Source organism: Chelonia mydas, chromosome 7 (genome assembly GCF_015237465.2).
Source record: "Chelonia mydas isolate rCheMyd1 chromosome 7, rCheMyd1.pri.v2, whole genome shotgun sequence".
NCBI classification, from domain to species: domain Eukaryota; kingdom Metazoa; phylum Chordata; order Testudines; family Cheloniidae; genus Chelonia; species Chelonia mydas.
In genome coordinates this window covers 36857214-36883519 of record NC_057853.1, presented here as the reverse complement: position 1 = coordinate 36883519, position 26306 = coordinate 36857214, and the positions used below count along the sequence as shown (strand labels likewise).

Genomic DNA, 26306 nt, shown 5'->3' with positions numbered 1-26306 from the left:
TGTTAACAGAATGTTACGGTTGTAAAGACAAGCACTCAAAAGTTACAAAATGCCTGGGAAAAGTAGTATCACCTTGCTTCACAGGAATATTGTGAAAATAAATCCATGTTCGTGAAGCATTCGGATATCATAGTGATGAGCTCCCTGAAAAATTTAATAGAAAACTCCCTGAAGAAATTAATAATTCTGTATTCAGAACAGGGTTTAAATAGTGTGCAATAATAAGGCCTGGGGCCACACAGTGAACAAGCATAAAACAATATTGAAAGCTGCTCATTCAGTAAGCACCATAATTCTGTGCACTGAGTAAGGCCTGTCCCCTGTGGAAAAAAGCGATTGTGATCATGTAATTAAAGGCTGTATCCTAATGCATACTCAAGGGGTGTGAATTACGGTTGCACAGCAATCTACATTTTTTGTGGGCTGGAATTTGCAACCTTAGTGCTCTTTTAACGTCTTTTTGGGGATGTTTTATAAAACACAAAGCATGAACTACATTCTTAACAGAGTTAGGTGTACTAGTACTATGTTTTTTTCTTTATACATGCCTTTCATAGATATTTGTGTTTTACAAGCTAGAAGCCTTGTGCAAATATGGCAGAGACCCAAAGTAACTCTTTGCTTCTGTTTTATGACTTAGATGTGCATGGCAGCATTTGAACACGAGATGGAGAAGGCCTTTGCCTTTCAGGCAAGTCAGGACAAAGTATGCAGTATCTGCATGGAAGTGGTGTATGAGAAACCATCAGCCTCAGAGAGAAGGTTCGGAATCCTTTCCAGTTGCAATCACACCTACTGTTTGTCCTGCATCCGGCAGTGGCGGTGTGCCAAACAGTTTGAGAATCTAATCATAAAGTAAGTATATGTTAACTTGGTGCTCAACCAGTGGGACTTATGTCCACCCAGATCACACTGTCTGTTGTAGCTTGTCATTCAGGTGTTCTCTTCTATAGACTTTTTGACTAGACACAATGCTATCACTTTCATATCAAACTAAGTATGTTCACAAAGAGAAATTATATGGGCCTAAAAATGCTAATGTGTCCAATACTGAGATTGTGATGAAAATCCTGACTCCACGTGCCAAGGAGGTACAGTATCTTAGGCCTTGTATACGCTACCATGGTAAGTCAACCTAAATTATGGTACTCCAGCTATGTGAATAACATAACTGGAGTCGACGTAGCTTAGGTTGACTTATTGCGGTGTCTACACCTCGCTGCGTCGACGGGAGACGCTCTCCCATTGACTTATTTTACTCTTCTCGTTCTGGTGAAATACTGGAGTCAACTGGACAGCACTCTGCAGTCCATTTAGCAGATCTTTACCAGAATCGCTAAATCAACTCCCGCAGCATCAATCACAGCAGCCTTGATCTCTGGTAAATGTAGACATGGCCTTAGTTAAGAATTGAAAACTGCTGTCACCTTATTTGTACACATTCAATTACTGGATTGCACATAAATTCTAACTATTGTCATGCTCACGCTGAACGCTCATTTGGATACTCTATTGATCATGCATTTATTCTGTATCTGGCCAATGCCTTTGTTGTATCTGCTGTTCTAGCTCCTATATAAGTGCATTTAAAGCTTGATTCTCTTCAGAACAGAAATACAGGAAAATTTAAGAATGCAACTCATATCACAAAAGAGGAAACTTGCCTTTTCCCCTGGAACTCCTTAGAAAACTACAGATGTCTCAGGGAAAACTTTTTGAAAAATATTTTCCATTCTTATAGTGAAGTGGGTTGTATTCCCCATGTCCTTCACAAGGAGTTTGCTACAGTGAAATTTAGCATATTGGAAGCTGCTTGTAGTAGAGTAATGCTCCCAATGGGCATTCACTGTGAGAAGCTCAGTCTGTGACAGGAAATGAGGCTGCCAAATGGTTTTCGCAATCGTTCCCCCTGAGCCAATATTGACAAATGTTTTCGGCATTTTCAGAAAGTAGATCTGAAACTCTTAAACTACTTGTGACCTCATCAACCTTCTGAAAAGATATTAGGAAAAGGGAATGGAAATAATCTTAAAAGAAGTTCTGGCTGAAAGACTGGATGGTTCATTGGGCTGGTAATGGGACATAAAAGCCTTTTGCTATCTTGTTGGTAGTCACCAGAAATTATCTGATGGCTGTTAGGTGTTCCCTGTGAAATCACTTGGGTTCTTGATCTGGTTCTAATGAACGTGTCCATCTCACAAGACCACTACTTAAACTGGCCTGCTTATTGCAATCTTAGTAGACAGGCCAAGTATCAATCTTCTCCTTTGCCCTATTTCGCTGCTGTAGTTCTTTTACAGAACAGGGATTGAGGTACCTGAAAAGTGTCTAATGTGGTTTGGATACCTTAGGTTTCAAGGAAAAAAATCATGGTCTGCACTGATCAGGAAAAGCATGCTTTCTATTCAAACACTGATAGAACTGTAGTTTAGACCAAACCTGATTGGTTGAACTGGTTTACTTCAGTTGAAACTTTAATTATAAAAACTTGTAAGTACAGTATACATCGGGGTGGGCAAACTACAGCCCATTTCCAGCCTGTCAGACCTTTTAATCCAGCCCTTGAGTTCTCGCCAGGGAGTGGGTTTGGGGGCTTGCACCCACTCCACGCATGCGATGGAACTGTGCAGCTTGCGGAAGCAGCAGCATGTCCCCCCTCCCGCTCCTACACGTAGGGGCAGCCAGGGAGCTCCACGTGCTGCCCCTGCCCCGCAACTCCTATTAGCTGGGAACCAGGGCCAGTGGGAGCTGGAGCTGCAGGGGTGGTGCCTGTGGATGGGGCAGAGTGCAGAGCTGCCTGGCCAGCGCCGCACCTCTGCACAGGAGCCAGAGTGGGGACATGCTGCTGCTTCCAGGAGCTGCTTGGAGTAAGCACTGCCCAGATCCTGCACCCCTGACCCTCCTCCCATTCCCCAACCCCCTGACTCAGCCCTGATTTCCCCCTCCTGTCCTCTGAATGCCTCGGTCCCAGCCCAGAGCACCCTCCTGCACCTCAAACCCCTCATTTCCAGAGCTCACCCCTGCACGCTGAACCCCTCATTTCTGGCCCCACCCTGGAACTTGCACTCCCAGCCCAGAGCCCATACACCCTCCCATGCTCCAAACCCCTCCGCTCCACCCGCAGCTGGCTTCTGCACCTCAAACTCCTCATCCCTGGCCACAGCCCAGAGCTCGCACCTCCATCCAGAGCCCTCACCCCTTCCACATCCCAACCTCCTGCCCCAGCTTGGAGCCCCCTCCTGCACCCTGAACTCCATTTCTGGCCCCATCCCAGAACCTGCCCCCCCCCCCAAGTTGGAGCCCTCACCCCCTCCTGCACCTCAACCCCCAATCCCCCAATTTTGTGAGCATTCATGGCCTGCCATACAATTTCCATACCCAGATGTGGCCCTCAGGCCAAAAAGTTTGCCAACCCCAGGTATACACTGTAATCAGCTATGATACGCTTTGATGCTTCAATATGAAAGATCCAATTCCCCTTTCTCCACTTGCTGTTTATGACTAGTGGTTGAGAAATAGCTATTCTCAGCAAGGTGTATGTACACTTATTTTCTTTTCATTACCCATTTAAGATCCTGCCCACAGTGCCGAGTGACGTCAGAGTTTGTAATTCCTAGCGTATACTGGGTAGAAGACCAAAACAAGAAAAATAAGCTGATTGAGGCATTTAAGCAGGGAATGGGGTAAGTTCACTAGCCATAATTATTTTTTGTTTTTCTTAAATAAACTGAAAAGGTTGTAGACCAAGGTATTCAGTAGCCTCTTTTTAAAATGTTTTCTTTAATACCGTACAAAACATACCTTATGGAATGTAATTGTGTGTGTGTGTGTGTACGTACACACACACACACACTCTAGTCATATCCAGTGACTTCAGTGGTAATTGAAGGAACTCGTATCTAACTTTGGTTTTCCCCTGAACATCATGAATTTAATTTTCATTTCAGCTAGGCTAATAGCCTCTGAAAATATCCCTCATGATTAAATTAGAAATTCCCCAAGCTCCAGGTGGAATGTTAATAATTCTACTTTCCAAAATTGGCTATTGAGGGTATTTTTGTTCACTTTCCAAAACTACATTTAGATAACATCTGCTGATTTTTATTACTCAGCTATAACTACCTGGATTATCATACTCTTGTATCGTTGAGGGGAAAAAACCAAAGTTGTCACTGAACTGACTTTTATGATGTTTGTTTCTTTTTCTCTAATCAGTAAAACTTTACAGGGTTGTTGAGGGATTTGTTGTTGTAATACCATCTGCAAATGTAAAAATAATTACATGCGTGATAAGTTTTATTGAACAATTAGACTTGACTGGTGGTCAGACCATTGGAGATATGCAGTAAAGGATGGTGCTATATCAACCTAACAAACCTTTGCTTGCTCACTTGCCTGTGATAAATGAGTTTCTTTTTTTGATGGGAGGGTAAATTATTACTACTTTCATTATCATTGATCGCCATTATATAAAGGGTAGGTAAAATAAATCTTTGTATTGGGCTAGTAAATTTTGAACCCATTTTGGAATGCTAAAAGCTGAGTGATGATATACTACCTGAAGTACATTAATCCCCTGGAGACACACTATTTGCAGTGCTTGTTCTGGAATGGTTCCATAAAAAACCTGGGTGTTTACTTGGCACTCTAAACAAATGCGTGACATACATTTCCAAAGCACCCATTATGTTAGTACCTGGGTACTTCTTGTTCAATTCGCCTAGCATGGGGGAGCATCATCTTTCACAAGAAAGGGAGTTTAGAGAAGGGGTGGTGATGGCACTTGTGTAAGGGTTGCTTGCATTCTTTGAGGAAAATATTAACTATCTCTGTTAGTGGCCCAGGAGATCCCTTCTACTAGCTTTGATATAACAAGAGGGCAGATATCCAGTTTAGAAGTGGTAGTGTTGAGTTGATCTCATGAGTCTTGTTTATACAGCAGAAGACATGTCTTCGCTCATAGGGTGGTCTTCTGATTTTGGATGGTGTTTCACTGTAGATGTAGGCAGAGTTAAGCTATTAGGGTGACACTAACAGTACCTTTTTTATTCATTTAATTTAAACACTTTTTAAAGTGTAACTTAAATTTAGAATTTCCTGTCTTCTCAATTTGTTTAAAACAGAATGCTATTTATTTATTTTTCCTGTGGTTCTGGAGGCTTAACTTTAAGACCAACTCTAACTTAATTTTGTCTGGGAATTTCAGTAGGTTTTGCCAGATTCCTGTGACACCCTATCTACTCTGCGTTTAGTAAATGCATGGGTTTTCATCAGGATATCTAGAATGCTATAAATCTGGATTATAATTGGACAGACTTTCTAAGATATGCCTGATGCAGCAGTTGTGATGCCAACCTGGGAATGCCATGTTCACTGGTCCATAACTCTTCAGGATCAGAAGTTCTGCCTGAATCCATGAGGTTCTTGTGCCAGTAAAGAGACCACAAGAATGTCTTGTAATTCATCTAATTCAAAAAATCCAGCCACTATGGACCCCGAAAGAATCAAAGGCTAACTAGTGCTTGCCACAGCCAAAAACAAATTTAGTTTCTGATCTGATTTTTAGATATCATGAGCTTTTTTTAAAAGGGAAACTTCAAAGAAGTACTAACACCTCATTTAAAATAAACAAACCACACAGCTCCAAAACACATTTTTGATTTGCCTTCATAAAATTCTATCCTGGTATAAAATAACATGTGAAACTTAATGAGAGTAGCTTCAATAGTAAGCATGGAATGAAAAAAGTCTCTCTCCAAATACAAGCTGTTAAAATCATTGAACAAAATCTTGCCTGCATTAATTTCTTGGACTATTACTTCTTTGAAATCCTTTAATATTTTTTCCTATTTCACCGCTTTTGTCTTTCATTGAGCCTGGACAAAATGAAACTACTGGATATCATCTCCTGACTCATTCAGTAGTATAATCTGTAATATTTGGGTTGCAGGTGTTAAACAGCTCTCTGATTTTTGGTTTTGCAGAAGCTAAATTTTGGACTTAATCGTGTAAGTGTAAACTTTTGAAAGCTATTTCATTTTAAAGGTACAAATAGTGAGTGATAGGCAAGACAGTGACATGGCATGTATTTATTAAGTAAATCTTGATAGCTGTTTCTATTCATTACTTCCAGCAGGGGTCTCTGTAGACAGTTGAGAATGCAACTTGATGATGATGCAATAGAAGTGGGAAAAGTAAGACTGGTAGATTATATTTGATTTAGATTTAGTCTGTCCTGCAGTCTTTTGCAGAGCTGACCATGTAAAAAGTAGCCTATTTTTAATTTTTTTCTCTCTTGTTCTTCCTAAGAATACAGTACATTGCCCATATGACAGGGATGAGTTTTCCATTTCAACATTAATAACTGCATAAATATCAGTGACATGATCATAATCCAAAGTATGGCATGGTGATTTAAGTGCTAGAATAGTTTTTAACCACACTTTCTGTACAAAAAATCACCTTTGGGCTAAGACTAGTGGGAAATTTCAGCCTAAACAGTGAATTTTTCAGTTAGTAAGCACTATGCCTTGTAGTATTGGGTCTTAAGGTTTTAACTAACTAGCTTTCTATTAGAAGACCCAGTGTAAAATTTTCAAAAGCAACATAAGAGTTTGTCTCATTAAAAGTAAATAGGACTTAAGCAACTTCGCAAATTGTATCCCAATTCTAGGTAATACTTAGAATTTCCAGGCTTTCAAATGGGTGAACACTACAGTGTTTGGTAGAAATTGCATAAAGACACTACCTGTCTGTTTACGTTCAAATTAATTTTAGCAACCTATCAACACTGCATGGACTATTCACATATCTTTAGAGAAACCACTACTTAACATCATTTCCAGAAATGCTGTCATTTGGACTGTAAGGCCTTTCTTTGCTCAGCCACTGAAATGTTGATGCCACAGGAAACTGAAGGCTGAGTGGGGAAGGGATTTTTAAAGTTCCTTAAAACATCTATGTTAGAGCCTAGCAACTATTTGGAAAAAGATTAAATGCTGCCCCTGCAGTTAAGGTGTAGGCCCACAATTTACATCCTGAGAACCCCAAGAAGTTTACCATCAAAACCAGAGAAGACTAGACTTGACATTCTTGAGATCTTCATTTAAAAAAAAAAAAAGCAGGAATCCCATTGTGTAAAAGTGAAATTATTTGCAGATCATGTTAATGTTTGTAGGACAAGAAACAGTACCAACATATCTGTACTAAGTCTCATACTGTTACTATTTTCCAGTTGAACCTTTTGTATATATGCAGGGTATAGTCTCAAACAGTTTTTTAAAAGAGAAGTCTTTTTCCAGCAACTGTGTATGTTCTTAAAGAAGGAAGAAGTATTTGTTGTGAAGATGGTGAACTTCAGTTTAGTGCTACTGCAGTAGCGCACAGTCTACTAAGAAGAATTCATTAGCTCACATCTCCATTTTTGGAGTTGCTGATGCTGTACATTGTTTGAAGTTAGGCTGGTGTCTGGTTTGGGTAGAGAGAGGGCCAGAGCTGAGGCTGTTTGGGTGACCTCAACTGCAAGGTCATTTTAATTAGTTGAGTGAGCTTACCTGCATGCCTCTGTGGATTACCTTTTTTTGTTTGCCTTTAATTTGAATTTTCAGATCTTCTGGAGGTTCCCCCCACACCACTCCAAAATAGAAAAGTAAGGATAGATATTTGAAGGCTTAATCCAAGGTTAAGTGTAGTGCCTGGCTCTCTCTCTATATGATTAAGGCATTTTAACACATGGTTAGATGGGTACTTCTTAGACAATTGGAAGTTCATGCTGTAAATCACTTCAATAGCAGTTTTCTCAAGGAATTAACTCTTACAGATAATAGAGGTAATCAAACATAACTTTTTGAAAATTTGCTTAAACATTATCAGTTTACACAGGTAAACTTTACTGATAGGTTTTAGTAATGTAAAATAAGTTATTTATACTGAAAATATCCATTTCTTAGCCAAGGAACTCAGCAGGCAATAGATAATCTCTAAAAGAGTCATTCTTCATTAAAAGTTTATTTAAAAAAAAAAAACACACACACCAAACAGTGGTAGAACAAAAGAAAGCAGCAAGTCCTGGAAAATGAAAAGCAGGAAGTCAAGGCCAGTTGTTTTCTACTGTAAAGCCAAATATACTAGGTATATTTATTACCTCTGCTTGCTTTGTAATTTTGACAACAGCTTGTTTAAATATAGTATCATGGAGCCTGCTTGTTCAGCTGGTCCTCATCCATTATATTACAGTTAGGTCTTAAACAATTGTTACACCATAAATGAATATTTGTTTTGTAAATCTAAATTATTTTCTCATGGTTTTCCTTTTCTGATTTCCTCCAATAGAATGCTTGTTTGTGAAGAGCAGGATTGTTGACAAAGTACTTAGTTGTGTCACCAGTTTAAAACCATTGCAGATTATATGTTGAGTCTGCTGCTCATTAAATTGTTCTGCTGGCTTCACCTGAATCAGCTGAGCAATAAAGCTGGTGGAAATTTTTCCAATTTCTTAATCTACTTTTTGCTTTAAAAAATGTGCAGGAGAGGGAGGACACTTGATGGCGGCTTTTCAACCAGTTCTACTGTTCAATTGATTCAGGTGTAGAGCTCCTCAGCATGCTGAACTCTTTAGTCCAGTTCCTGTTCTTCATAAAAGGAGTTTGTGCTTTGTTTAAAGATCCATCTTTGAAAAACACACGCACAAGTGTGGAAAAGTGAAGGGTGACATTTCCCCAAACCATTCTTTGGTTGTACAAGAGGGGAAAAACGATTAGGCAATAATCTGTCTGACTGCTGATTGTATATAACCACTGGCGTTCGAAAAAACAAACTTTCAACCTACATTTCTCCAGCAATTAAAGTTAAAATTTGCACTTGCTTTCAAACATTTTTACTTAATGTAGGTCTGTAGCGAAATGTTCCTGTTACCGATTTATAGATAACATAACTTCAGTTAAAATCCTTAGACTTGAAGTACATAAAAGGACATGTAGTTCTTCAGCTATCCTTTAGCCAAATTATAAAGTACATTAAACTGATCGGAGCAACTTTTTATCTTAGTCTGTTACTGGGAAATGTAACTTCTTATGTAGCAAAGCAGGTATCTTAAATTACAAACACAGATGAAGGATTATTCTGGTTGCAATGTTAAAGTGCATGTTTTATGTTAACTTTTCTGGTGAGATTGATTCAGCTCATAAACTGAGTGCCTCCTCCCACCATACGTATAAATTAAAACACTCAACTTTTGTTTTCATTTTATACTGAAGGTTAAATAGTGCTTTGGATTCCTTTCTCCCCCAAAGGTACTAACTGAATGTGATGATTACTAAGGTTTCCATTATTGTAGTTTTGAAGGAGTAAACTTGACTTCCCCTGAGTTTTCTACTTCAGCTGTTGCTGTGATCATTGCAGTGTCATGACTTGGCTTCACCACCTAGAACAAGAGTTTTTTTGTTGCTTTATGATAAAGATTAGAGTGCTTAAATGTAGATCAGCAGGGACTGAGATCAGTACAGAGTATTGTATTCCTCAGAGGGATGAGCAGGTCTCTTTGCTTTTAAAAAATCCTTTCAAACACTGCAGTAACTGTATTTTTTGATTCTGGAACCATTGAGCTGATCCTGCTTGACTGGGAGAAGAGTCATCTGATGCAGGGACTTGCTGAGGACGTGATAGGAATTTTAAAAAATGGGTAGATAGCCCTGGAAAAGCTGCTCAGTTCACTCTCCTGTCCCCAAGAAACAGCTTTCATTTTTACCATCATCTAAAGGAACTAGTTACTCTTTCTTTCAGGAAAAAGGCCTGCAAATACTTTGAACAAGGAAAGGGAACCTGCCCATTTGGAGGAAAATGCCTTTACCTTCATGCTTACCCTGATGGGACAAGAGCTGAACCTGAGAAACCACGAAAACAGCTGAGTTCGGAGGGGACTGTGCGGGTAAGCAGATATTTAGCCATTCATTTGCTTGAAAGCCCCACTTGAATATAAGCTGCCCTTTTATAGAGGGGCATGATTTCTCTCAACTGAGGCAAATTTAAGAACCCAACTTGACACTGATTGTGAATTTGCCTGAAAACCAGAATGAGTTTCTTTATAGTTAACATTTTTCAAGACCTCTGAGCTCAGTGGGGGAACACTCTCTCATTGTACTCAAAACCTCATCTTTTAGCAAATTCCTGATCCTGTAGCTGTTGCTCACACCTCCCATTGTCTTTGATGGGAGTTACACAGGGGGAAGTATTGCAGGCTCATTTAAGCTGCAAAAATAAAAACAGATGAAATTAAGAGTTTTTTTGTAAGGAGAAGTTAAGACCAGCTCAATGGACGATGACTCAGCAAAGAATTGTAGAAAACACTGAGGGAGTTGTCCAGGCTTAGTTAGCTCATGCCTTTGTTAGGCCTGCTAATTTCAGCTGTGTATGTGCACCTGTATATAGCCTGTCTAGGTGATCATGAAAATAAGAGTGGGAGCTGTTCTCTAAATAACGTGACATTTCATGTGTGGAAAACATTGCTGGTGTTATATCTCCCCTTCCCAAGCTGTTGGTAAAGCCTGCTCTGTATGTGAGCAACACACCATGACCACCAGCTAATGGTAAGAAACAATTCCCCACCCCTTTATTTAGGCATAGCCTGAGCTGGTCTTCCCCTTTTTTTTCTGAAGTTGATTATTAAAACTTGATGGGAGAAGTAAAATAAAGTATTTTTGACCTGACTGCAGTTATACCAGTGTACAGTCTTTCCCAAAGCAGACATCTAGTGCATTCTCAGAATACCTCAAACAGACCTCTTTATTTCTGTTTTCACAGTTCTTCAATTCTGTTCGGCTTTGGGATTTTATTGAAGACAGAGAAAGTAGGACTATGCCCCATGCTGAAGATGAAGTGACAGAGCTTGGAGAGCTTTTCATGCACCTCTCTGGGGCAGATCAAGAGTCTGCCACTCCTCAATAAAGGGAACTAAGGAACAAAAGTTGTTTTCTTCTGTACAAGTCCAGCTACTTACTTGAAGGTTTTTATAGCAAGCCATGTAAAGTAATGTGATTTACTGGTGAGGTCTTTGTAGAACCTGTATATGAACAATAATACAGAAGGATATTAAATAAAAGTATGGGGGAAGGAAGCTTTGGGGGTGATTTTGTGCATACCTCTTAAACAGCAAGGGCCAAGTTCTTTAATTGTTTGCAGTGTTAGGCCGAGGAGATTAGAGAGGTAATATCTTGTCTCTCTGAAAGTAAAAGGCTGCATAGTGAAATGCACTAGTAGTATAGCTAGAACAGATAACCTAGTTAAAGTTAACCTGTAATCTCATTGTAAAGTGCATCACATTAGGAAGACATGTACCTTACTGAATTTTCCAGGCTGATTTGCCCAAGACACTATTGCAAAAGCCCTAGTCAGGAAAAAAAAATGCATAGAACTAACTAGAGGTGCTTGGTGAGACAACACTTCAACCAGCCTTGTTCCCACCACTGTTTCTTAGGCATTATTTTTATACGCACACACCTTATGAAATGCCAACAAAACAGTGCTTACTGCAGTAAGTTCATCCATGGACTGATCTACACAGACTCAAGTTGAGCTGACATGGTTGCAGGTGTGGCTATACCTGCGTTGTAGTAGAAATCCTGCATTTTGCTGTTAAAATTGGATTTTGTGCAAACTGAAAAAAGAACCATAGCAATAAGTTAGGATAATGGGAAGTATAAGCAGGGTAATCTTTGACACTAATTGATTGCAACTAGTGTAGTGGAGAGTGAAAGGAGTGTTTCAAAACTGCAGATATATGCAAAAATGAACATTCTGATCAATCATTTTTACTGATTCTAGAATGAATTAGACTGGTCTGTAATTCAATAGAACATGTTGCTTAAGGCCCTAGAATTGCAATGATCATTGTCGATTTAACTATCTACTGGATTTCACTTTACAGAAGCAAAACTAAATTTCTCTTAAAATAAAATAATTTATTCCAGATGCAATTTACATGCATCCCTTTGTCAGATTTGAGATGAAGTTATATATCTTAGTCACTATGGTGGTACAAATAACCTCTGCATGGTTGCAGTGGAACCCTTTACCCCCACTACTGAGTCATTCTCAGACTTATGAACTGAAATCAGGCAGCAGCAGTGACCAAAAAAGCAAGTACAGTACAGTACTGTGTTGAAGGGAAAGTTTAAAAGATTTGATAAGTTAAGGAAACTTTCTGCACTTGTTTCATTTAAAAGCAGCACACTTCTTCTGCATAGTAAAATTTCAAAGTTGCGTTAAGTCAATGTTTGCTTGTAAGCTTTCAAAAAAAACACCATAATCTATTTTTTAGAGTTAGGAACAACCTCCACTTCTGAGGTTCTACTCTCATTCTAATGGTGGCAGCTGGCTGCTTTCACTTTTGAGCTCAGTAGGTCTCTAGTTATATGTGCTCTAGCCAGAAGGTACTTCCTTTCTGGCCTCTGCTCTAAGTTAAAAGGGAGAAGCCAGAGAATCTGTCAGTGATTCTAGGTATGTGTACACATATGCACCTATTACTGATTGATGGAGAAAGGTAATTACTTTCACTGACTTTGTGCAGCTTATTCCTACAGATGGTGAACTCACAAAAGTGAATGTGTCTGGCTGAAAGTTTAGATTAAATGGACAGAGTAAACAATGAAGTGCCAGCACTGCAGCCCAGAGGCTCTCAACCTTTCCAGACTATTGTACCCCTTCTAGAAGTCTGCGTCTTACATACCCCCAAGTTTCCCCTCATTGAACTATTTGCTTACAAAATCAGCCATAAAAATACAAAAGTGTCACAACACACTATTACTGAAAAATTGCTTAACTTTCTCATTTTTACCATATAATTATAAAATAAATCAATGGGAATATAAATATTGTATTTACATTTTAGTGTATAGAGCAGCATACATAAGTCATCATATGAAATTTTAGTTAGCTGTGCTGACTTCCCTAGTGCATTTTATGTAGCCTGTTGTAAAACTTGGCCAATATCTGTATACATTGATGTACTCCCTGAAAGACCTGTGTAGGGTGACCATTTTTCTTAAAGTAAAAAGGGGACAGGCTGGGGTGGCTCGGTACCACCCGCAATGAGGCTGGGGGCGAGCTCTGAAGGCAGTACTGCCCACCAGTATCAAATTTCTCTGGGACAAATTCCTGGTTTTGGTGAAAAAGTAGGGAGGGCCAGGATAGCTGAAAAAGGGGACTATCCGGACCAAAACAGGATGTGTGGTCACCCTACCTCTGCGTACCCCTGGTTGAGAACAACTGCTATAGCCAACATCTTCAGTATAAGAAGTTTTTCAAACAGAGCTTCGTGTACAAAGAAGGAGCAAGTAAAGGGGCACAGGGAACAGGTGGAGACATAGATAGTTAATGACTTGAAGAGAAAGCTCACACTTACTCCCCTCAGAGGCAGCCTGCTACACCCAATTTAGGATATTGGGATTGCATATTTAGGACAAGCCTGAAGATTTACATGGCCTTCATTAGGCACCATTTTTATCCAAAATAATACGTAAGTTTCAACTATCTGTTCCACAACTAGAAAACGTGCAGTGCTGTCCCTTAGTTGTAGCTCAGGATACTAAACTTAATCTCACGGAGAAGGTTGTAATTTAACTATGTCTGGATAGTAAGATCATGATTACTATGAATCTTTTCCTGTGCCAGGCTCCTCCAAGTATTTTTGACACATTTATGTTTCTACTTATTTTAATGCCTAGAGGCCCCCATTAGAATCAGGTCTGTACAACTACAGAATAAAATGGCAGTTCCTGTCCCTCCAGAAATTACAATCTAAACTGAGAAAAATAGCAGGAGTAACAAACAATGGGAGAGAGAATGAAGGAAACAGCAACGAGAATGTATGCCAGCACAGACAAGCTACATTCAGCAAGATGGTCATGCTTGTTGTACTGTAAGATTAACAATGTAACCAAGACTCCATGCCAATCAGTCATCTACAGACCTTCAAACATTCACTTTTTCTGTACAAACAACTGTGCCACTACCTTTCTGTGACTTCTTTTCAGCATTCTGCTGCATGTCATTAGTTTTGCATTATTTCCAGTACTGAAAAACAGCTGCTCCCATAAAAACCATATTATAGGTAAGCAAACTGCAGCACTGTTCTGTTTTTGTTTGCTTTAATTTTGAAATCCTTTAAGCAAGACAATTCCTTATTTATCTTTGTCAGCAAGGAGGCAGGAGATGCCATATACTGTAGTATTTATTAAACAAGACAACTATGGCTAAATTTTCAATGTCATCTAGGGAATTTTGATGCCCAATTTTCATTAAAATTAGCATCCAAATCCCCTTTAGAACATCTCAGCATACATTTCGTAGGGGCTAGCTGGAACCATGCCTTGGTGTAGCAGCCTTTTGCTCCTGGAGTAAAATGTTTATTACAATCAAAGTTACACACCCCTTAATCTTAGGGTAAAGACTTAGTTACAAGTGAATCTGTTCAGTGGCTTAGAACTTAAATTATTCCTTTTTGAAACCTGGAGCATGTGGTATTTTTCCAATCCCCTTAGAATTTTTTTCTTGTAAATCATCATATTTAAGGACTGGTCACTGTAGAACAGAACAAAAAGTTTTACTCTTATAGTTCATACTGTGTTACCAACAACATGTTGTGGATTAGGGTGAGACTTAGAAGTTGTCCCAATGATCAAGCTGAACTTAACCAAACGTTTGAACGTTAAGGGTAATTTCACTTCACTGCTCGTTTAATCTTTGTAATGCTGAAATTTTGTAAGGGTTATACAAAACTACTTCAACCTTAATGTTAAGCTAAGGCTTTTTTATGTGGCAACAACATTTATTCTGGTAACAAGAACCTTGCTGATCTGCAGGGAGTAAAAATTAAAAAAAAGTACCTCAGAATTTGTCTGCTCCTTTGCTTTGTGTTTCAGTAATTCTCTCCCCATTCATGAAGGCTTTGGAGTAAATCAGCTGATGGAATAAGAAGCTGAGGGCAGTAGTCTGGTGCTGGCAAACAATTTGAAATACTGAGTAGAGAGGTTTGCATAATTCACTGCAGAAGAACTACCCTTTAGCAAATTATTCCCACTTCAGCTAACGATGTGTCAGCCTAAGGAATTCTAGATGGCACATTAGAAGCTCAAGAGTTATGAACACCAGAGTTATGAACTGACCAGTCAACCACACACCTCATTTGGAACCAGAAGTACACAATCAGGCAGCAGCAGCAGCGACAAAAAAAAAACAACCACCAAATATAGTACAGTGTTAAACTACTTACAAAAATAAAGGAAAGCAGCATTTTTCTTCTCCATAATATGGCTTTGAAACTTTACTAAGTCAATTTTCAGTTGTTAACTTTTGAAAGAACAACCATAATGTTTCGTTCAGAGTTACGAACAGTCTCCATTTCCAAGCTGTTCATAACTCTGAGGTTCTACTATATGTCAAAGATAAAATAGGTGTGGGTTTCAGATTTATGCAATCATTAGCATGCAGAGAATTGCATAACTGCTTATCCCTCTTAACTGGAAGAGACAGTACATTTCAAGGTAACTGAAAATTAAATTAAGGAAAAACAGGAGCATAATGTGTTACTATAGCAACCAAGGCCTAAATAGCACATATGGTCCCTATGACTAGTGTCCATTCTTCCCTAATCCAAAACTTAACAGAATATTAAAAATATTAAGTATTACTATTCAACAGGAAAGAAATTTAGAGACTGACCCACAGTCTGAAATTAGGCTACCTTACTATTCTTAAATTGTAGTCTGCAGTAAGATGGCTGGTCACATGATGCACCAGTGTCAATAGCTGAGAAAGACAGACTGATGGAAGATAAATGCAGAGCAGAAACAGCATAATTCACATTTCTTGAAAGAGGGCAATAAATACAGGCAAAAATACATTAAATACATTCCGAATATTTGCATGCGTAAGCACTGCTGTAGTTGCCTAGGGATTTGAAAACTTGTGCATGCCACCTATTGTGGTCAATACAGAGAAGAGTATTTGTGATAATTTAGAATTTCTAGAGATAATTTAAGACACTGATGTCTAAATGGGCACACGATCGCAGAACTACATGCATCTAAATAGACATCTTAGAATTGTAAGACATTGCACTGAAGAATAACACTGAAGCTTAAACCTAAATTTAATTTATTTTATTAAAATAAGATAATCAGAGGAACCTTGGTTTACAATAAAAGGCATTTTCTTGGAGCAATAAAAACAAAATTAAAACCCAAATCAGCAAGAAAAACTGTATACACTCAGTTTCCTCTTTTATAGTGCATCTCTTGGAAGACAGCATCAAATGAGTTGAAGTTGCTGTGTGTTTTGCAGAAATATTAGCCTTTCCTCATCCAAAAAAGCCTGTCATTCCGCACTTGATACCTCATTGGGCTGTAAGAAAAGTCAATAGTACCAAAAAAGCTTCTTAAGTTACTGGAGAGGACCATAGCAAGATTGTGCTAGATTCCTTCTCTGAGCAGTACTATTCAGAATATATTCCACTCCTCTGCAGAAGTTTTTCTTCTATGTGCAAAACTATTTTTGTGTTGATGTAGCAATTTGTTATAACAGATTTCATCTGCTTCATGAGTACTCTTCGCAGAAGCTGATCGCCAGAATTAGTTTCTTTCTCTTTCCTCAGTCTTGTTTGTAGATGGCCATTTTAGTCAAAGTCCCTCAACTTTACAGTGGCACGTGGCATGGGACATCCAAAAAACAGTACCAATCTGCAATATTTCTTTCCTCAAATGCTGAGTCATTCTTGCTATAAAAATACCAATTTATTAAACAGAATCAAGACACAAAACTGCCAAAGAAATGTCCATCTTTTCTGCTATGGGAAAATAAGGCTCAAGTGCATCTATTAAAAAAAAATAGTAATAGATTTTCTTGATTAAAGTCTCAGTTAACTCTATCCCAATAAAAGAAATGGTAGAAAAAGGCAACATGGAGAAATGTCCCTGTAGGATTAGAACTGTAGAAATCCTTAGCAGCTTGTTCTTAAAACTGGGAGACAGATAATCCAGCTGGCATTGCAATCCTGTACATTGAGGCATTAAAAAGCACAACTGCTATGACTGTTTTTCTTTCTCATTATTGGTTAGAGCAAGGGAGAGAGCGTGCAATCCTAAAAAATAGGTAGTCTTGTGGATGTTAATGTGCATGAATTTATGTCCTCTGTGTGGGCTGCACGATGCAGAGAAGGTTCAGAAGCGCTACGGTTGATTTTGGGTAAAGAATGCTGCAGCAATTCAATGGAAGACAGTATCTGCAAAAAAAAATGAACACCAAAAGGAAACTTTTATTTCAAGAAGGTCTGTTAGAAACAACGTGCCTGAAAATCTGTTTTTAATCCCAAACCTCAGTTTATTATGGGATTTGAGTGTCCTTCAAGATCAGTAATTGGCTTTCATTGGAACACTGGTCAGAATTGTCTAGTTATAGTAACCTGCCGGTTGAGTAGTCAAAGCATGGCATATCAGGCTGAAAGGGCTATACTACATAAAGGTTTATAATAGCAATGAAAACTTAAGTGAGTAATTGCACAGTGGTGGGATTCCTTCCTCAAATTCTTCCATATGATGATCAGCAAGTTTCCTCTAAAAGAGATTAAGAATATAAAACCTGCCACATTGGGTCAGAAAATTGGGTCCATCTTGCCCAGTATCCTGTCTCCGACAGTGGCACATACCAGAGCTTCAGGGGGCATGTACGGAACAGTGCAATGATGGAGTCATTCATCTATCTTCCACTCCAGGCTTCTGGCAGTCAGAGGTTTAGGGTCACCATGAGCACGGCATTGCAGCATCCCCAACAATTCTGGCTAATAGCTATTGATGGACCATGAATTTATCTAGATCTTTTTGGAAACCAGTTATACTTTTGGCTATTACAACATCCCATGGCAAGCAGCTCCCCAGGTTAGTTGTGTGAAAAGAGTACTTCCTCTTGTTTGTATTAAACCTACTGCCTATTAATTTCATAGGGTGACCCTTTTTTTTTTTTTTTTTTATTGTGTGAAAGGATTAACACTTCTCCCTCGCCTTCCATGATTTTATTTAGATGTCTCTTTCCTAAGATGAAGAGCCCTAATTTTTTTTTTAAATCTCTCATATAGAAGTCGTTCCATACCCCTGATCATCTTTGTTCCCCTTCTCTGAACCTTTTCCAATTCCACTATATCCTTTTTGAAATGCAGCAATCAGAATCGGACATAGTATTCAAGTGTGGGTGCACCATGGATTTATATAATGGCATCATATTTTCTGTCTTGTTTTCTATCCTTTTTCTAACACGCTGTTAGCCATTTTGACAATTGATACACATGGAGCAGAAGTTTCCAGAGAACAATCCACAGTGACTCCAAGATCTCTTTCCTGGGTGGTAACAGCTAATTTAGAACCCACCATTGCATTTGTACAGTTTGGTTTATTTTTTCCAACATGCATTACTTTGCACTTATCTACCTTGAATTTCATCTGCTTTTTTGTTGCAATTTTGTGAGATCCCTTTGTAACTCTTCACAGTCAGCTTTGGACTTAACTATCTCGAATAATTTTGTATCATCTGCAAACTTTGTATCAAGTGCAAACACTTCTCTGTTCACCCCCTTTTGCAGAACATTAATGAATATGCTGGATAGCACAGCTCCCAACACAGATTCTTGGGGGACCCTGCAGTTCACATCTTTCCACTGTGAAAACTGACCATTTATTCCTACCCTTTGTTTCCTATTTTTCAAACAGTTACTGATCCATGAGAGGACCGTCCCTCTTATCCCCTAGCTATTAGCTTCCTTAAGAGCCATTGGTGAGGGACCTTGTCAATGAATTTCAGGAAGTCCAAGTACACTGTATCAACTGGGTCACCCTTTCCACATGCTTGTTGACTCCCTTGAATTCTAGTAGATTGGTGAGGCATGACTTCTCTTTACAAAAGCTGTGATGATTCTTCCCCAACAATCTATTTGTCTGATATCTATGTGTCTGATAATTCTGTTTTTTATTAGTTTCTTCTAATTTTCCAGGTAAAGTCAGGCTTACCAGTCTATAAATGCCAGAATCTCTTTAAGCTCTTTTTAAAAGTAAGCACTACATTAGCTACCTTCCAGTCATCTGGTACAGAGGCTGATAATAAATTACATACCACAGTTGTTAGTTCTGCAGTTTTATATTTGAATTCCTTCAGAACTCTTCAGTGAATAACTAACTGATCCTTGTGACTTGTTACATTTTAGTTTATCTATTTGTTCTAAAACCTTTTCTACTGACATCAATTTGGGCCAGTACTTTAGTCTGTCACCCAAACAGAACAGCTCTGATGTGGGTATCTTTTTTAGTGAAGAACAATGCCAATGATTCATTTAATTTCTCTGCAATGGCCCTGTCTTCCTTGAGTGCTCTAACACCGTTATCATCTAATGGCCCTACTGTCTGTTTGGCAGACTTCCAGCTTCTAATGTACTTAAAAAAAAATTAGTTTTTGCATCTTAGCAAGTTGCTTTTCAAATTCTTTCCTGTCCCACCTTATTATACTTGTACATGTTACTTGCTAGAGTTTGTGGTCCTTTCTATTTTCTTTATTACCTTTTGACTTCCAAATTTTAAAGGATGTCTTTTTGCCTTTAACAGCCTCCATTACTCTGCTCTTTGGTGGTCCTACCTTTTTTTTTTTTTTTTTTTTTTTAAAAACACTAGGGGTATAGATTTAGTCCAAGGGTCTATTATGTTGTTTTTAAGTAGTCTCTATGCTGCTTGCAAGCATTTTACCTTTGTGACTGCTCTTTTTAATTTCCATCTAACTAGTTTTTAAAAGTTATATGATACTGTGGTGGGTTGCCTCCTTTTTTGGGGGGGTAATTTCCCACCTACAAGGATGCTAAATTTAATTAGATTATGGTCACTATTACCAAGCAGTTCACCCATAGTTACCTCTTGGACTAGATTCTGTGTTCCATTTAGGACTATATCAAAAATTACCTCTCCCCTTGTGGGTTCCAAGACTAGCTGCTCCGATCAGCAGCCATTTATAGTTTCTCTAAATTTTGTCTCTGCAAAGGGAGATGGTGGGGAGAATTGTATGCTCTGACCATAGTCTTAGAATTTAAGAATCAGAATTTAGAGATAAATATTCTCAACAAAAAAAGTTTTATTTTATCAGAAAAATGGATATTTTTATAAAATCCCACCCATGCCAAAACAAAAAATCCAATGGCTAAGGGGAAGTATGTAACTTATGAACCCTTTTGTTGGGAAGCTGAGGGAAGGCATCTTTGTCAAAATACTCAAAAATGGCCTCACAAACTACCCAGAGCAGGTTTATTTTGGAGTGATACTGAAGAAAAAAACGGGGATTCAAATATGGATAAGGCAAACTGGCAAAGTTAATGCAAACAAATAAATTCAAATGTGAATAAGCCACAGTCATCTGGAAGTAAACGGTTTTAATGCTGCCCAACTAACAGTATCTACATCAGCATATGTAAGATGACGTTTTTTAATGACATTTGCAGAATTAAGTGCAGTTTAGGTTATTAATTGTCAAGTGCTTAAGGAAGCAGGCTCATGCAGGGCATGGATCTCAAAAATATATATCAAGCATAGGATACAAGTAGCACTTCAGTGCTATCCCTCAGTTTTCAGTGGATTTGTCTTCCTTCTTCACTACTGAACTTCATATTCTTAATACTATTTCTACAGAGTCTTTTTGTGAAACAGAATATGCAATGGATATTTCTATGACTGGTTTAAAAATGAAACTGAATAAAAAATAGACTCCTACCTGTGGAAATAGAGGTCTTTCCTCCTTAACTTTCTTCACACAATCTGCTACAAGCCTCTTCATAGCTTTGGGACAGTTCTTGTACAGTTTACTGAGGTCTGGAGATGCATAACCTCGACCAACCATAAAAATGATCTAAACAAGGAGGCACAAACACAGGCAATCTGAACACCATTGGTGTGAATTATTTCACGCCATTTAATACCGTCTTTAATGTGGAAGTACTGAAGGCAGGGAGGCAGCAGGTCCTACTGTAGTCAAATGTTTGTCAAAATTAATGAACTGGAATTGTGGTCCTGCTTTTCCAATGTACGACATTGCCAGTCTAACATTTAAGTGACACCGCAGAGTTAGTTCATAACTTCTTCATGTATTAATTTTTATATAATTTATAATAGCAACAAGACCAGAGTCTAGAGCGTTTTCTGACATAACTTGCTGGAGTTGAAGGCTTCAAGTGACAAAGAACACTAACTCCAGCCAGAAAGCCAGTCCAATTTATGTCATTACTCATTAATCTACCAATACATTTTGACTGATCAATCAACACAAAACAGTATTTTTATGTTTAACTAAAAACTCCTTGTCAGACCACGTATCTATTTAGAGGGGGCTATAAAGCGGAAGAAGGCCTCTTACAATATTTAAATGTGAAGGAAATTTTTTTTTCTGAAGATAAGCTTCAGTTTTCTTAGATTGCAAGCTAAGATGCAAAACAGTGTCTGCAGGTTTTGTTTCTTCTTGAGTAGCAGAACATTGACTCAGATTTAGCAATACTGTTATTCAGGCTTTAATGAACCTTACCAATGTGATCAAGGTGGCTAACAGACATCTAGTGATTTCTTGGCCCAGATTAAGCTAATATTATAACTCAGGATTTGGTCTGTACATATAGCTTAATAAAAATATTGCAACAACTGTATCACACTTAAATATAATTCAAAACTGCTAAAGTTCCCAAATAAGAAACCAATTGCCTAACATTAAATAAAGTTGCTGAAATAAGAGTCTTACTACAGGACATGGGGAAATGTTCCATCTGTTTCAGAAATAAATACTGGTATTTATTTGAATGGTAACAAGACAACCATGTTAATACTACTGATAGGCCAATGTTTTAGAACAGGGATGGATGTTTAAAGCTTCCACATAGTTCAAGTATAATGGCATACTGAGAATTTAATAGGATTGTTTCAAAAAAATCCAAGTTTGTTTTCTAATTTGATGTTCAAAGTAGTTACAATTTAAGGGTAACAAATGTGGCCTTCCTGTGGTTTCGAGTATGGACTAAGATATTCTAGATCTTTTTAGCCAACAGTTTAACTAGTTTTCTTCCATTACTCATTACTAAAGCTTCAAAAAGAACTCAGATCAAAAGACACTAGAGATAAAGTTGGCCTATGAGTTTAAGAACATACCGTGCCAGTGCAGATTACTGGGGGAAACATATTTATTAATAAATTAATAGGATACTTGAATTTGGCAAAACATTCAGGAATAGAGAATATTTTTTTTTCACTAATTTGTTTTTAATTCAGTAAATTTCAGGATAATTCCAAAGTGTCAAGATTCCTAGATATTAATGTGCTACTGTTATGCTGGGTCATATGAAAGAAGTTCTGTATTAAAAATCACAAATTAGTTTGATTCCCCATAGTTTAAATTTCAGGGTATTACTAATTAAGAGGTCTCTTGGGTTTTGGTCTCTTATTTTTACTGTTTCTCTCCCTCTCTGTGTGAAACCTGCAAGCTGCTAATTGTGTTAGTACATCCTAAGACAGAGTCTGTTCTCAAAGCAATACTTTGTAACAACAACTCCTCACACAGAGAGAGACTCAAAGCGATACTTTGTAACAGAAACAGCACACACAGACTCCCCGCCCTTTTGTTGTATTCATCTCGCTTTGTTAACAATTGTGATTAAAATAGAGATAGAGGATGTACGTGGATGGATGCTTGGTGTGGATAATAAATGAATGATCAGGGAGGTGCAAACCTAAGAATCCACTGTCGATCAGCTGAAGAAGGCGTCAAGTGGAAACAACCAGAGGACCCCCAGAGGGCAGACTGGAATCCACCCAGCAGCCTCAAGGATGGGAGAACCAAAGAACAAGATAACATCTGGCAGCATGGAGCCGTAAGGAATGTGCCATCTGCTGATTGCTTCAGCAACAACATGATGAAGTAATTCCCATAGACTGGCATAGGAAGAAATTCCTATAAAAATGGACTCTAGAAACTGAGAAATATGGGGTCTGATTCTGCAAACCAACTTCCAGGAGCATCAGATGAGCATCTGACAAGGCCCTGCTCCCTCCTAGTGTCCAGGCCACCTGGCCAGTGGATTGGCACGAGCGACTCTAAAGCTGGTAACTATGATAACAGCCTTGCAGAACCTGTGCGTGTGTATGAATGAACGTGTGAATAAATATGAAATTGAATGGAATGTTATAGCTATAAGTGCTTACTATGACTCTTTCTGTATTCACAATAAATGTGGCATTTTGCCTTATTCCCTTTACTAAGATCCTACTGGTTTTTATTTTATTGGTATAACATTACCTTCCTGGTAGAAAATCTAGACAACTGCAATTAATAAAATTATTTTCTTTATAAATAGGCTCAAACTAGAACTTCATTAGGCCAAAAGACCCATAATTGAAATTAGAGGAGTTCTCACTTCTCTGCTAAGATTCAACAGCAGTATGATAATTCACTACAGCGCTCTGCTGCAACTTTACTACTCTAATAAAATATAATACTGATCACTTGAATAAATCCATGGAGCACTTTATAAAGTTCTAGTATGCCAGGAAGTATACTGCCCATGGTATAGATGAGAGATCAGCAACCTTTGGCACGCAGCCTGTCAGGGAAATCCGCTGAAGGGCCAGGACGGTTTGTTTACCTGCAGCTTCTGCAGGTTCAGCCGATCGCAGCTCCCACTGGCCGCAGTTCGCCGTTCCAGGCCAATGGGGGCTGTGGGAAGCGGCGGCCAGCACGTCCCTCGGATGTGGCTAGCTGTGCATTGACACTGCTGGTATTAATTTAAGACGATTTACCACATTATTATAGTGTCTACATAAACTATATCCCAGGGAAAATCCTAATACAAGTTAAAAACATAAAATGTAAACACTTTTGCACACATTCAGTAAACAGATTGCATATTCCCCAGAAATACAATGCATTATACCAGAGTTGAATGTTTCTCACCTGATCTCGGTTGTTAATATGGGAGTATGGCAGTTCTCCTGTCATCAGTTCATATAATACTATTCCATAGGAGTAGACATCTGACTGAAAACTAAATGGGTTATTATCCTGCATCCGGATCACCTCTGGTGCCTTTAAAAAAAAACAACAAATTAACAGCTACATTAACTGGAAGAAAACAACATTAGCCTAAGACACAGGATAAGTTGTTAACTTTCTACTCTAGTAAAGGAATTTTAAAAATAACTACAGCTATGACAGATTTTGGTAACTATGCAATTTACCTCACAGTGGATCAAACCCACTACACTGGATGATACCTAACAGAGAAGCAACGTTCACATTTATCAGTTTACCATTAGGTAAAATACTTACTATTCTTACTCCTAGTATACTGTTGTACATGTAAAGTGGCAAAATTAAGCATAATTACTGGTTCAGTTCCATCATTGTCAATTTATAAACTAAAATAACCAAGACGACAGAAGGAGCAATCTGCTTTGCTGAAAAGAACAGCAGCCTGTACATGGTTTCAGTAAATCTGCACGGGTCCTGATGTCCAGACAGGCAAATAAAAACAAAACAAAAAAATCTCTCTGCAGAACTTCTCACTTTGCCACAAACATATGTATTTTCACATATCATTGACAGTTGCGCACATATATTGATCAGGCTTGGGATCAGAGAAGAACATAATGCAGGGCCCAACATATTCTACTAACCTTTTAAAGCTACTGAGTAAGTGGAGTGAAAAATGGGAGTTTTTCCCAACAGTGGACATGAACTAAAATAATACACCCACATTCCCTGTGGAAGCCAAACACATCTTTATACTTCACCTATTTCCTTGCTTTTCTTTTAGTTTTTTCAAATAAACACCAAACGTTATATTTTAAGGAAGTTTTTTGTGTCTTAATCACTCATTTAAAAACTAACAGAATTAGAGCATGTGTTGTGATTCATAGGTACCAGTCTTTGGCCTTTGTACTTGTTATTAAAAGGGGTTGGAGGAAAGAAGAATAATGTACCAGCCTCCAAGACTTGGGGGGGAAAGGCAGAAAATCCAATAGTTCCAAGCCTGATGGAGGAGTGGATTCCCATGATAAAACTGTCTTTCTGTTTTAACATCCTGATGCCAGAGACCACAGGGCACTGTATTTAAAAGGAACATTATCAATTGAATTTTTTAAAATTGACTCATTTTAAGTTTGACAGCACCTACCCCCTAAATAAGATGTACAGAAGTGCAGGGGAAGTTGTTTCAAAAGACTCCTAAGGTTTTTCTGCTTTCCTAACACACAAAAATGTTCAAAGTTAAACTAAAGAAATCTTCCTCTCCCAACACCACCAATCTCTTTCAAGTATAATAATTGAATATGCTATTTGTAATAAATGTAGGCATACAAGTTTCAGAAATGTGATTTTCAAGTTGACTGACTAATCAAAGCTCCAATTCTTTTTTCATGATGACAAATACCCTCAATATGAGGCTTCTCTATGACTACATGCATTCCTATTCACAAATCAGAAGTTGATATAATCAGCAGACTTTTATTCCCTAATAGAATTTATACTGCAAATATTTAACAATGAAGAAATGTTTGTAAAAGAATGTAAAGTTAAGGTTGAAAAAAAACAGATGGTATGCTAGAGCCACTACAAAACACAGAAATAAAATCAACTTGTGCCCTGACAAATGCAGCCAGAAACTGATTAAAAGAAACATGGCTGAATGATTCTGCTCTCATAAACCCAGACATAAGCCACTAAATAGCTTTCCTTGATCAATTTCTTCAGAAACCTTCTACCAATTTTTTTTTTTTTTTGGTCTGGGGGAGGGATGAGGGGAGTGACCAAGCATGCTAAAAATACCAATGTGGATACTGCCGTTGAAGCAGAGACTCAGTCTAGCCACCTAAACTCAGAGCCACGGGGTCATGTGGGCTTGAGAGAGCCCAAGCAGTCACCTGATCCACAAAGCTGTTTTTTGCATTAAATGCATTATAGAATTCATCAGTGGAATTAAGAAAGCTAGAGCTTTTCACACTTGGAGAGGGAAGCTATTTGGAACTGAAGTATTGACACAATGATATATGTTTCCATCTCACTGTATTTTTTTACATTTCTAAGTTAACCTGTTGAAATGAATGGGGCGATTCAAAATTCTCAGTGCTATTGCTTCAGGTGGTTTGCAGACTTGAACAAAACAGCATTGGTTTATACTCCATTCAAGTTTTCCCGATTTTCTTCACAATCATGAGGACTAGAAACATGGATGTTTTTGTTTTAAAATTTAAAAAAAAAAT

At 38.3% G+C, this 26306-nt stretch overlaps 2 protein-coding genes across 40 annotated transcripts in view; one reads left to right on the top strand and one right to left on the bottom strand.

Annotated features, from left to right (window-relative positions):
• Window positions 1-23305, top strand: part of MKRN2 (makorin ring finger protein 2) — a 35763-nt gene extending 12458 nt beyond the window's left edge. For all 4 annotated transcript variants that reach the window (XM_007056490.4, XM_037903406.2, XM_037903408.2 and 1 more), the window contains 4 exons: window positions 641-855; window positions 3573-3683; window positions 9781-9925; window positions 10798-23305. In XM_007056490.4, coding sequence (XP_007056552.3) covers window positions 641-855; window positions 3573-3683; window positions 9781-9925; window positions 10798-10941 — 615 coding nt within the window. In that variant the 3' untranslated portion in view covers window positions 10942-23305. The remainder of the gene's footprint in view (window positions 1-640; window positions 856-3572; window positions 3684-9780; window positions 9926-10797) is intronic.
• The window catches only part of RAF1 (Raf-1 proto-oncogene, serine/threonine kinase), a 93820-nt gene continuing 83653 nt past the window's right edge, over window positions 16140-26306 (bottom strand). For 17 of the 36 annotated variants that reach the window (XM_043551686.1, XM_027818902.3, XM_043551687.1 and 14 more), the window contains 4 exons: window positions 24001-24132; window positions 23693-23821; window positions 20785-20919; window positions 16140-17272 (listed from right to left, as the gene is read on the bottom strand). In XM_043551686.1, the coding sequence (XP_043407621.1) occupies window positions 17132-17272; window positions 20785-20919; window positions 23693-23821; window positions 24001-24132 (537 nt within the window). In that variant the 3' untranslated portion in view covers window positions 16140-17131. The remainder of the gene's footprint in view (window positions 17273-20784; window positions 20920-23692; window positions 23822-24000; window positions 24133-26306) is intronic. The other 19 variants (XM_043551709.1, XM_027818905.3, XM_043551700.1 and 16 more) reach the window with 2 other exon arrangements.